At 36.8% G+C, this 13,058-nt stretch overlaps 1 protein-coding gene across 3 annotated transcripts in view; it reads right to left on the bottom strand.

Moving 5' to 3' along the window:
* GABRA1 (gamma-aminobutyric acid type A receptor subunit alpha1) overlaps positions 1-13,058 on the bottom strand; it is a 43,434-nt gene that overhangs the window by 13,475 nt on the left and 16,901 nt on the right. For all 3 annotated transcript variants that reach the window (XM_005523474.2, XM_088063599.1, XM_088063600.1), the window contains exons 5-7: positions 8,957-9,177; positions 7,300-7,382; positions 2,706-2,849 (exon numbers count right to left, since the gene is read on the bottom strand). In XM_005523474.2, coding sequence (XP_005523531.2) covers positions 2,706-2,849; positions 7,300-7,382; positions 8,957-9,177 — 448 coding nt within the window. The remainder of the gene's footprint in view (positions 1-2,705; positions 2,850-7,299; positions 7,383-8,956; positions 9,178-13,058) is intronic.

Raw genomic sequence — 13,058 nt, 5'->3', positions numbered from 1 at the left:
TAACTGTTTTGAGTATAAATCCTGATGATTCTCAGTGCAAAGCAATGTTTTCAAGGTGGCAAAGTAATTCTATATAAATAGAAACTTGCACAAGCCCTTCAAGTATTTGTCAAGGTGCTTACAAAAAGGATAATTTTTAAATCTTTCTGAGTCAATATGAATCAGTGGCTGGAGAGTAACAGTAATTTTACATACAAATAAAAAATGGATGATTCTGCTTAAACGAAACAGCAGCAGCAATAATTATTATTTCACTTAATACTATTTTTAAGCCTGTAGTACCTGCATATTCCATTGCTAGAACGGATGAATAAACTATACCATAAAAAAGTTGTAATGTTTCAAGCTTCTCTTGTCATTAAAATATCGTGTGTTTGTAGTTATCTTGTTCTATATCCATAAATAAGGATTGCAGGTGGCCTACTTGCCAAGGAAGAAAGTATAGGAAAAAAAAGCCCTCTATAAATCCATGAAATCATTTAATGGTTTTTAAAATGTTTGGAATAACCTGGCTACACCCAGATCCTTGGGAAAATAATTATCTAGAATTCCACACAACTATGAATATCATCTTAAATTTGCCCAAGGTGTTGTAGATTGCTCTAAAGAGCCACAGAATCCTTAAAAAGAGCTTTATTTTCTGGCCTAATAAAGGTGTGTTGAGAACTCTTAAGTGAAGATTGACTTCAATTCATTTTGCCTTTTTGTAAGATGAGTCACTATCTACAACTGTGAAAGCAGGGAGGAATTTCATAACTTTCATTACATTTGTCATATACTAACTCAGAGGTGATCAGAGGACAAAGACATGCTGGAGGATGCTGTTGAGACCACCTGCCCACCTTCCTCAAGAAGGAAAAAAAGGGCTATTAACCACTTCTTATATCTTTAGTATGGGGAAAGCAAAGCATTCTTCTTTCCAAAACAAATAATGAAGGATTTTCCTTTGAGACATTGAATTTGCAAGCAATAAATATGTTTCTTCCACAACCGTGTGTTCTTATCAGGTAGTAATTAAAGAGGATTACAAATTTGTAAATACTAGAAAGATTCTAATGGGATTGTTTTCAGTTTTGGTAACCATTCCATTTAGTTATTCGTGCTGTTTTTCAGCATTTGGACAACAATATCTTCTTCTCAGCATATTTTATGTATTTAACTTTATAGACAGCAATGGTAAAGAGTTTCCTCAGTTAGAAAAAGGAGGCAGAATTCAAACCTTTGAAATAACATGGGAAAAACAAATTGTTTGTTTCTTCATGGAAATGCATGAAGAAATCTTAAACTTATGTTTCAGTTCTGTTCGAAAATTTCTTGTCTGCCCTTCTTAACAGTTTATAGCATGCTCCTCATATTGCTATCTAATGAGCTGTGTCTGGCATTTCTATTTGGTTTAGTTAAGTTCCCTCATGAGTCTTTTCTGATTTTCCTACTGCCCTTAGAGCACACGCAGCAAGAAGGGAGCAAAGGCAGCCCCACAGGCTGGCGAGGTGTCTCTGAGAGAACCAAGAGCTGAGATCCCTGCAGTTCCCCTCAAATCCTATTGATTTTCCAGCAAAGGGCAGTTGGGGTGCATTATTGGCTGCAGAAAAGCCAATGGCAACATTTCCATCTGTAGGAAGGTCAAGAGTTCTCCTCTTTTTACTTGCTTGTTGCCCACCTCTGTGCTCAGCAATAGGAGGATGCTGATCTTATGAAAAGTTCTTATTATTGCCCTCCCACTTACTTTTATATCAATTTAACAGAAGTGTCCAAGCAGTAATCTACAAACTTGTCTGTGAGAGCTTTTCTTGGCTTAATAGAGCATATGAATACATTTTAACAAGCTTAATAAAAAATTCAGACACAAATTACAGTTCACCTCAAAGTGACTCACTTTCCCTTAAATGTTCATTGACTTTAACAACAACACGTTAGGAAATTTGGTTTATGCAGTTATAAGTGTATCCAAAGCAATACAACCACTTTGCCTAAAGCAGTGCTGCTTTCAGTCCACTGACCAGTCAATCTGGTCAACAGCATTCTTGTTCATACCTTGTACTCAGTTTCTTACTGCATTTAGATTGTCTGAATTATTAGAAAATAAACTTTAAGAAATTTGAAATAAGCACCGCAAAGCTAAAAAATAAGGAGCTGTAGCCAGCTTCAAGGTTATAGGTATATCATACTATAAATGTAAGCTGTATTTCTGTATCTCATTAAATTTTTGGAGTTAAGCTGGTGCCAGCATTAGAGGAAATCAAGTTTGGATGTTTCAGATGGTTTTGAGTTTGATATGAGGTTTTTTTTTTCACTCTCTAAATACTTCCTTGAGAAACTAGGTACTGCTTTTAGTGACTTCACTGCCTCCAGAAACATGATCTTTGAGGATTGTTATGCTATTGTTATGCTATTTTTATCAGCCTATATAGTAAGCAGATAATATGAGAAGAACGTGAGGAGTGCTTCTTTATTACATGAATTATTGTTTTTCCTGGCTAGATCTGACGCTGTAGGAAGCTTTTTAATTGTTTAAATATTTTTACCACCAGTTGAAGTAGGAAAATAATCCCAGGATGTATTATCTTTTCAGAGTCATGTTTTCCTAATCTGAAGTATATATACTATAATTTAGGTCTCACTGTTATATCTCTGTATTTTTCAATCCTGCTCTGAATTACATCCTGACAGTTAAATATCACCCTTCCAAAACTTTTTTCACAGACCTGTACTGGACTGCACAATTCCAGAGTCCACAGTTTGTCCAAGCAGATCGTACTGGTTCAGTCGAGAGCCATCTTCAGCAACAACCACTGATCTTGCTGGTTCCCGTGTCCACTCATACACAACCTCTGCTCTGGTGTAAGCATCTAATTTAAAAGAAATACATTGCATTTAAGCTTTGCACTTTCTGTTGCCTTATGGCTTTGTCAGAACTATGTTTTGAGCAGTAGTTTGAATATTTAATTCTCTTTAATTATCTGTGGAAACCCCCATCTTACTGGAATTTATCTATAGGGAGTACAACTGATTTCTACAAAATAGCTAGATATCTGGTGTAGGGCTGGATTAAGGTTGGTCCTCCACGGTATGAAAATATTTCTCTCATATATTTCCAGCCTATGTAAAGAAGTGAGAATGAGAAGAGGAATTTCATGAGCATGCAAGAACCCCACTGCTTTTTCTAACTTCTAGCTATTGTAAAGGAAGATAAGCCCCAGACTTTTAAATTTTTCATAGTGTGATGTTGTCTGGGCCTCTGTAAAGTCCTTCTCAGAGTGTCTTCAGTAATCTTCTCATCCTCAGCCTGGCTACAGCCAAATATGATGTGGGGATTTGGCCATGCCCCCATCACACTGTTCTTGGGCCTAGCAGACATTTCTGAGGCTGTCTAGGAAAGAGTGAGTTTAAATCACAATTACTCTATTTATTTATTTTTTTTTTTTGCTTTGGTTGTTTCTGAATAGTCCTCACACTCAAGACTTGAGTTTGGAACAAAGCAAAAGAAAAGTACTGTGGGCTCTCCAAGCCCCAGCAGTCTGGTGTGTTACACAGATAATTCAGTAGCATCTACACATACCATTGAGGGGCTTTGTGCTGTTATTTGTGCTCTTTCCAGAACTGAGCTACACATAAATATTTTTAATCCTAATTCCATAGTAAAATACTGCTGTCATTTTATGAAGTCTGGAATCTGGCAGCTCTCACTCGGGACAATTGGGTGGGAGTTAATTGACTATGCAGAGGCATCTCCTGCAATTCTTTACACCTAAAGGCATGAATGGGAATGAATGTGTGGCCAGAATCTGCATCAAGCTTGCATCCACCAAAGACAGCTGGAGCTGGATGGGACATCTTAGGGCATCCAACATGACAGTAGGATTCTACCTACAAGATGAGAATTTACCTTTTTTCAGACTGACAAGCAGGAAGGGAAAGGGAGGAATCTGATTCACTTAACCTCATTTGTGAGTTAGTAATTTTACCTTATCAGTGTAAGAGATAACAGCTAGTAATTGAAGAGTTGGTTGGATAGAATGTGCTGGTAAATTAATTCCATGACATTTGATTTTGTATTATTGAAGCTGCAGAGTGCTTTTATCCTCAGGCTTCATATTCCCTAAGCACTGTATCATATCTTGGAATAAATTTTTGGAGTCAATGGCAAAAGCAAATCTACATCTTAATTAATTGTGACTTTAAAAATAATGGCCACAGTAAACACAGAAAGTGACTTGCTAATCTAGTCACATAAAGACAATAATAAAATTAATTTTCAAGCATTTTTTTCTGGAGTATGAAAATAGCTTGGAAGAGAGAGGAGTGCTTTTCTGAGCTACTGAGAATGACTGGATTGGTTTAGAGGGAAGGGGGTGCACTGGGCAGTGCAAGAAATGAGCTGCCAGATTTGGTGCTCGATTCAGCTGCCCCCCTCAGCTTCCAATTCGTGTTACATAAGCAGCAGTGCAGCTGTCTGCTCCCGTCACTGCTGGTTTCCAGAGTGGCCTCAGTTTTAAACTGACAATCAGATGTTTGTGGTAAGAGTTGAGGAGAGCATCTGCCTTTCTGATTTTGTTTTGCCAACATATGGCATTTTGTTGTTCCAGAATTTCTTTAGCATTTGTCACGTTAAATTTACACTGAAATAACCTCTAGCTTAAGCTGCTCTTTGGCAAATCACTTTAGTCTTGGAGTCTGGGTTAAACATTTATTGGTCCCTACAGTAAGGGCAGAGTCCACAGGAGATGTGCAACTCCTCTATTGTGAGTCATTTAGGAATTCAGCTCCAACAAGTGATGAGTAACAGTGGAGGATGTAGAAAAACTCTTATCCAATTTAATCTAAAACAAATGGAGCTAGGCAAACACTACCTTGGGGAGCTAAGTGTTAGACTGTAGTCTGCACTTTAAGCATGGATTTTGTGACAATTAAATGCATTTTCCAGTAAATTTTCCAGTCCATTAAGATGATTATAATTAATTGCTTTAGTTTGACAAAAATGTCCCAAATGTATTTAAATACGATTCTCACTTTAAAAGTGTCAATTAATTATAAGATACATTCTTTTTTTATGTATTACAGTGAGTCCCTGCCATTTGTCCTGTTGGAGATATTTCTATTTATACTAATAACAAAATATTGAAATAAATATTCTATGACTTCATAATTATGGCATATGATCTGATGAGAAGGAAGGGAGAGATCCAGCTTTAAGGGCTGTTTCAACAGTGAATTCTTCGTGCAGTGTTTGCAGTAAAACCATGTTACAGAAGGAACTCCTCCCCATGAGGATCCCAGATTAGGATCTTGCCTGAATTTAGTGGGTGAATGAAAAGTTTCCTTGAAAACTCCTTGATTTTGTCCAATGATCCTTCCAAGCATTTGTTGTTATTTGTTTTTCTAGGGCCAATTTGGGACAGTTGCCATAGAAAATTAATGTTCAAACAAAAAAAAATAATGAAAAAAAACCTGTAAAACACGACAGTCCACAGCTGTACTCTGAGCTTAGATTGCCAGTTATTGCCTTTGAGTGGTGTAAGAAATGGCCTTTCTACCAGAAATATCAGTATTTTTTTTGTTCAATTAAGAAATTTACATACATTATGAAAATATTTTTTTAGAGATAAAAAAATCAATTTAGACACAAAAGATGCAGATACACTTGCATGTTTTTCTGTTGTCTTGTTCACACCTTCTGGTGTGGTTCTGGACTTTTATGCAAATCCACATTATTTACCCCTTTTACTTAATAATTTCTGCAAGCATTAGTCATTTAACTGAGGCATAATGTGGAAAGCCATGCACTTTGTGAATGAAGAATACATTGGTCTGGGACACAGAGCTAGAAAGAACTCAGTGCAGGAGAATAATGAGAAATATTGTTCATACTAGGGAAGATCTGGTGTTTGGCCTATGGTTCAGTGATGCACAGATGTGGTGATACGTGTCTTGTCAAGTCTATAAAATTCCATCTAGTAAGTAAAATTTGTTCAGAAACTGTTCCTGGTTTAAATTGTCACTACCAGGTTTTTTTAGGATTAGCCATCTTCCTACCTTGTAGTTCCAGCACGATGCCTGCAGGGACACTTTAATGAGCACATCAAAACAAATTCAATCCTGCAGCCACTCCTGATCTCACTGGGTGCACAGATCTCTTATTAGTCAAGAACCCACTGCAGTATCTGTCCTGTTATAAACTGGAGAAAAGCTTCCCTGCACTCCACTCTGTTTCACAAGATATTTGGGAAGATTTATTGGCAGTGCTCTCTAAGAAAACTTAACATTCAAGGAGCAAACTATTTTTGTCAGTTATATTCCAAGGCTGTATGAACTTTTTCTTCTCTAAGCCTTATCTAGGAGATTAGCAGCCCTTTAAAGACAAGACATCCGTGCTGTCTCATGGCAAACATAGAACTATTCAGCCCAAAGTAAATTATCACCCTGTCCTGTACCATGTGAAGAATGAATGGGGTTTTCTGTTTGTTGACTTCTAAAATTGATCAAGCCACTAAGTAACCATTGTCAGTAAGAGGACCCATTTCTGTTAGTAAAGAAGTAGCCATTGAGGAAACAATTTGCACACTATTACATCTTCAGTATATTTTAACTCCCTTGTTTGTGTTAAACAAACTAGAGTAAACTAGATCTTTTTTTTCTTTATATTTTATTTCTAAAAATATTATGTTTAGCTAAGTGTCAGGTTGGTTGCTATTCAAATTGAAGTTGTGAGGAGAATTCTCAATTTACCAAAAGCTTCGTCAGTTATTGCACTGATTTTAATTACATGACTTTGTTCAGTATGTTCTCTCATCTAGCACTATATATGCTGCAAATGTAGGACTCTATTTGGAGATTTCTGAGATTTTTCACTTCCAAAAATGTTCCATGAATGTATATGAGTATCTTCTAATCCTGGGAAAAATGTTGATCTAAACATACCAAGACTACAGTAGCAAAACTGTTTTCATCTAGACCAATTCAGTTATCCATGGTGTGTATTGCTTTCTTTAAGATTGATTTGGGGTTTTAACAAAACAAAGCAACTATAATAAGATTAACAACATTTTCTATGTGACAAACTACTTTTCTAGGTATTTGGAGCACTGTTATTTTCATCTTTTGTGAATGTCTAGGCATCACACTATAGGCTATTAAAGACACATAAAACAGATCATTATATATATATATAAACAGTGAAGATACAACCCTGACAAAAATGCGAAAAATACACAAGATTAAAACCTTGATGTTTTCTCAGTTGCAAAATATTTTTTTAAAGTGGCCTAAAAATGGGAGAAACCTCAATTTAAATTAACTTACAGCTTCCAAATTTCAAGGGGCAAGCATGTGCATCCATAGGAAAGTCTTCTAAATGCATTGGACATTCTGCTCTCACAGTCAATCTGTAATGGATTAATGAGCAAAAGGACACATTTATTCTAGTTTCATAGAAATAGCAAATAGACTTCTGTTAAGACACACACCGTAAGTACAGCACAGTATCTGTTATGTGATTAATTAGTAGTTACAACTGGACCTGAATTGTCTGGCTGAGGGTGTGACTGCTCTGCCCCTCTGCCCTTCCTCATGGTACATCAGAGGGATCCTCAGGCTTCTAATTTCGTGTGAGGATAAAAATCTATTAGCAGCTACAATTATTTCCTTGCTGCCATCATTAAATTGGCCCACTCTGGGTGCTCAGGCATCTGCTGAAATCATGTTGCTATCAGCTTGAGTGCAAACATGTTTCTCAATAAAGGAGATTAAATGAACTAGAAACAGTCACACACATCACACGTCAACAGAGAATGAACAGTAATACTTGAAGAGTAGGCTGAATATTGCATCAGGGAACTTGCAGAGGTGAGGAAATCAAAATGGTTATGATCTAAAGAAGAGACACGTGAACAGCGTGCTGCCAAGCTAGTGTTCTTGTGGATTAAATCTCTAACAGCTGAGCATTTAGAAAGACAAGAAAATTGACCTGGACTTGTGTAGCTACCAACCAAGATGATTCTACTCCAGTCTAGCCAGTCTTGGAAGATGTTGCACAATACATTGAACATCCCAAATGCCTGGAGAATTTGTTTTCTCCAAACACTTCTACTGATTTTTAAAACATCTTTAATTTTTTTAAAGAAAACTCAGTGTTCACCTGTGTACTAGTTGTCCATCTTGAATTGAAGTCAACAGAATCCCTTTATACCTTGTTTTGAATCCATGGGAGACAAAAGCAATGATATGGAGCTCTATAGAGACAACATACCCTTTTTTTAATTTTTTAATTTGTAGTTTTTTAATCCAGAATGTTTGCATGACTGTATATCATCATTATTTCAAAAGGATTTATTTAACTCCTCTAGCAATTGGACAGCTAAAGTTCAGTTATCCATGAAGAGAATATATATTTCCAATGAATGTGGTCAACACAAAAATATTTTTTTTCTCCAAACTCTCCAAATGCTTTAATCAATGAAAAGAAATGTCTGCTTTTATTCTGTCATACTCTATAATCCCAAGTACAAGAAATATTAGGAATGGTCAGTGAATTCTGTGTACATCTGTTAGTTCTTAGAATCTGCTTTCTATAGGATCCAAAGATTAAAGACTCTTGCACACAATTTAGGAGTACAGATTGTATTAAACTTTCAAGCTTTATTATACTTGCTGCTGGAATCCTTGAAAGCAATGCCAAATTAAGATCCTCTGCAAACTGATGGATTCCTAATACTGTAAGATCCTTTTAAAAATCAAGCATTAAGACATATCCAGGGATTGTAGAGGTAGCACAGCAGGAGATGAAAAATAAACGCTGCAAATAACTTGGTTTGCCCATCATCCCAAGGCCTATTGTGAAAATAATTATTAAGCAGGAATCAAATTATGCTCAAGAAGGAACCAGTTTCCTATCTGGAAAATATTCTTTCACAAGTTAAATTGTAAAACTAAATGAAAGATATAATATTTTAGAGCTCACCTCATTGTGTATAGCAACGTCCCATCCTCTGTAATTCGTAATAGTTTATTTGGCATTGTCATGTTATGAGCCACTGATTTCTTTCCATTGTGGAAAAAGGTATCAGGCGTCCAAATTTTGCTGGCCATTAAATTATTTAACCGGAGAACAGTCATAGGTCCTTTGAATTTTAATCTCTCATCTTTCCAGCTTTGGCGGAAAAATACATCTATAGTGTATTCCTACATCAATTCAGAAAAAAAGGGAAACACTTATGATGTCATATGTTGCAATATGAGAACTTGAAAAGTATGTTCTTACCATTCCCTAGAAGCAAGATGACTATTAATGAAATTAGTCATTATCAGAATGTTTATTTTTCTGTATTACTTACAATGTACCTGAAGCTGGTTATTAAACAATTACAATATCATTACTGTTTTTAATGGAATAAAAATCAGGAAGTATTTTAAAAGTTGCCCATGAGTTAGATGTAATAAAATGGAAACAAAATAAATCACATTTTCCCCACCTGAACTCTAATTTGAAGCTGCAGATAGGTGGCCAGTATGTGTGGCATATGAAATGTGTGTCAGAGTAAAAAAAGTCTTGTGGGACAGGGTCTTACTATAGCCTTTTGTTCTAAATGTCTTGTTAGCATAAACATGCAGAAACTGCATGCAGAAATAGCATAAACTGCAGGAAGCTCACAGTTCACTAGTATTACATGATCTGATTGATGAGATGTGGAATGGTTCATTGGGCTAAATGGTTGGACTACAAAGAGCACAAGCTGAGGACGCCTTTGGACCAAGAGTTACAGTCTGATTCCACATGGACTGGGCCAGTGGGGGAGAGAAGCAGTGGCTGCCATGCAGTGGCCATGGGGACAACCAAAATACCCAACACTCAGCATAAAATGAAAGAAATACTTCTGAAAAAGTAACAGGAACCAAGTTAAGAGGGAGAGGGTGAAAGTAACAAAGATATGTTGGAATATAATACATAAAATATAGATGAATTTGGGGCAAAAATGTGAGAAACTGTAAATGCAGTATAGTACAGTGTTTTCCCAGGAAAGAATTACTTCCTCACATGAAAGTTCAGTATGGGATTATCCTGCCCCTTCCATCTTCGATATTGTGATAAACATCAAAGGCAGTTATCCAAATGTGATTCTGAATTACTCTGAATGAGACTCTTTTGGAACCTTTGCTGAGATCTCCTGTGAATGGAGATGCCAAATCCTGAAATAGAGAGAGCCCCTGTGTGTGAAGACACGCAGAGCCAGCTATAAGGAAAAGAGCTGTCCTGACATGTTAGTAATGAGAAAAACTCTGCAAGGAGCATGCAAAATGTCTCCACAGCAAATTCCTTTAGATTTGTGGGTTTTTTTTTAACAACCAGCAGCTCCATAACATAAGCACTTTTGAGCTGTTTACTCCTTGTATGACTATTAGCAAGACAGAATGGTTATTCTTACTGATGTGTGTTTTTCCTGCTTTTAGGGTACGAAATGCTTGAATAAATTTTTTGTTGACATGGAAATGTAGTTACAAGGGGTGTTCCAATTTTGGGTTTGTTTGGTGGATTTTTTAATTTAATTCTATTTTATTTATATCCCAGACCTGTGAGTCATTTGGGTGCATACTTATAGTTGTATTTCCATTTTTTAATCACTTGCTCAGTGAGCTGCTGAAGTCTGTTTATTCAGCTTCAATGAAAGCTGTTTGCACTTGTGACCAATTACTTGCTTCAGAATTTTGTTGGGTCATGGCCTCAGGTTGAATTGTGACAAAATCCTGTCCCAGCTGTGCAGTAGAGTAGGAGAGGAGGAGGTGTAAAAGACAGTATCCATCATTAAAATTTTGGATTTCCTCCATGTTTTACTAGCACCAAAGAAAATTTCCTCCTACACACATGGGAAAGGTAAAAGACATGCCCAGAAGATTACATCATTTCAGCATGCATGTAAGCCATTCCCTTCTTCTCTTTCAGCTGCAAAGGGGGTGAGTGGGAGGTGGTACAGGTTGAGAAAAGAGTCTGGTTTTTCACTTCATACAAATACAAGGTTCATTTGTTGGAAAAGAAAGATTTGATAAGGGTCCTGACAGCATAAGATAAAATTCAATTAAAAAGTAGCTGACAGGTCATGCCTAGCACAGACTGAATCTTTCCCTATCCCAGATCATCACACCATATAGAGCGAATTAATTTTGGCCGAGATATCTCAGCTCTTCAGCTTTCACTACCTACTTAAGCATGTACATTAATTCTCCTCAAATGAATCCTGACAGACAGCTGATCTTTAGGGCCAAGCCATCAGATACTCTGATTAGGACTTTCTTCTATAGCAGAGGGGCATACAGGACAAGGGAGCAGAAGGATTTTCTCTAGACTATGTACAATAGCAGTAGCCTATGTGCAGACATATGAGTGAGGTGGAATTTGGAATAATTTCTCCACAGTGGAGACTCTTCATTCCACAGTGTTCAGGTTAAAAAAAAAGAATATTCCTATATGCACTTTGAATAAATTATATGGTATTGAATATTCATAACACTTTGACTTAAATGTTCTCTAATTTACTCTTCTAATACTTCTCCCTGGAGATTGTTTATTCACAGGGTAGTCCACTCTGTGGTCTACATGAGGTTCAGTACAGGAAGGCAGTGAGAGATAACCATTCCCAAAAAGCTAAAAAGTACAGAAAAACTGGGAATAAAAGTTTACTAGGAAAAAAATAAATCTGTCTTTATGAAAAAGTTAATTTTGAAATTATTTTTATTCCAGATAATATACATCAAAAAAATTCACAAAAATGACAGTTTCTATGAGAATAGCCAAATATCTGTTGTTCAGTTCAGTCCACCATGTGAACATGCCTGAAAACCTGCAAAGTTCTTCCAAAAGAGATGATACTATTTTTAAAAGTGCTTTTCTCCCATTTAACTTTATTCACAAGTATAAGAGCAACCCAAGGTAGTCTATTTATAGAATAACAAGTTATGTCTATACTGTTAGAAGAGTGTATTGAGAGTGGGTAGGAGCACCATGCACTCCCTGCCTTATCCATGGAAATGCCTGACTGGATCCCTGCAGACAGATGATGGCTGAGGTGTGCCAGCATCCCGGTGTGGCTGTGCTTTCCTAACACTCAGTGAGCTGGAAGATCCCCTGGGCAGCCCCAGCCCGGGCTCAGGCACAGCACATCCTCCCCTTGCCTGCCAAAACTGCTGCTTGTGCAGCCTCCCACAGCCCACAGCCTGGGCTGCACAGGGAAACCTGTGAGGGTAGCTACTACCAACCTGTCTGTGCACACAGCACATCTCCCTGTGCAAAGTGTACAGTGAAATTAATATAAACACTTTATTCTGGTAAACAATTTATCTTTCTGTCTCCGATTTCACACCTGGTTCCTCAATAAAAGGTTTAACATGAGTAGGCTGCACACACGTTACTTTTTATGGGAGGCGAGTAGGAGTTTTACACCAAATACTTTTCTGTGAATTCTTTAGTTTTCAAAATATATGAACACCTGCCTCTGTGTTTCTTGGTCACACATTTTATTAAGAGGATGATGAATTCTTTCTCCTGTTTACCTGGCAGAAAGACAGGAGTCAATGTGGTATGGGTATCATGGCGTTGGTTGCAATTATAAATTTGACTGTAGTTTTATAAATGCTTGTACAAGCAATCAAAAAATAGTGTATTTTCATAAAGTTTCTTTAGAAAAATAAACTGTCTTGTAAAAGTTATTTTTTCTGGTTTTCCATTCCTTAACATGAGTAGTCAGAAACTTGTCATAACCTGGTGTTTAAGGCCTGTCTACATTTTAAGTTCAAATTTAGCAGCTGACAATTTTGCAGTCAGAAATGGAATTTGTTCCCTTTCCTCTACTTATTTTTTCTTTTTTTTTCTTGAATCGTTCTTGTGGCAAGTGTATTTAGCTAAATGTATCCAACTACAAGTTTGAACTGCTTTAATTTCGTCACTTAAATTAATGAGGATGTTTCTAGTATTCATCCTAATACAGCATCCAGCAGATACTGGTGGCTGCAGACCAGGCTTTATCCCTCTCAATAGCAACCTACTTGTGAAAACCTCATTTATATGCAAAATT

This window comes from Pseudopodoces humilis, chromosome 17 (assembly GCF_049639895.1).
Source record: "Pseudopodoces humilis isolate 2021_Gansu_Grassland_sample_001 chromosome 17, ASM4963989v1, whole genome shotgun sequence".
NCBI lineage: Eukaryota > Metazoa > Chordata > Aves > Passeriformes > Paridae > Pseudopodoces > Pseudopodoces humilis.
Note: the sequence above shows the minus strand (reverse complement) of the source record. Positions and strands in the feature narration are given on the sequence as shown.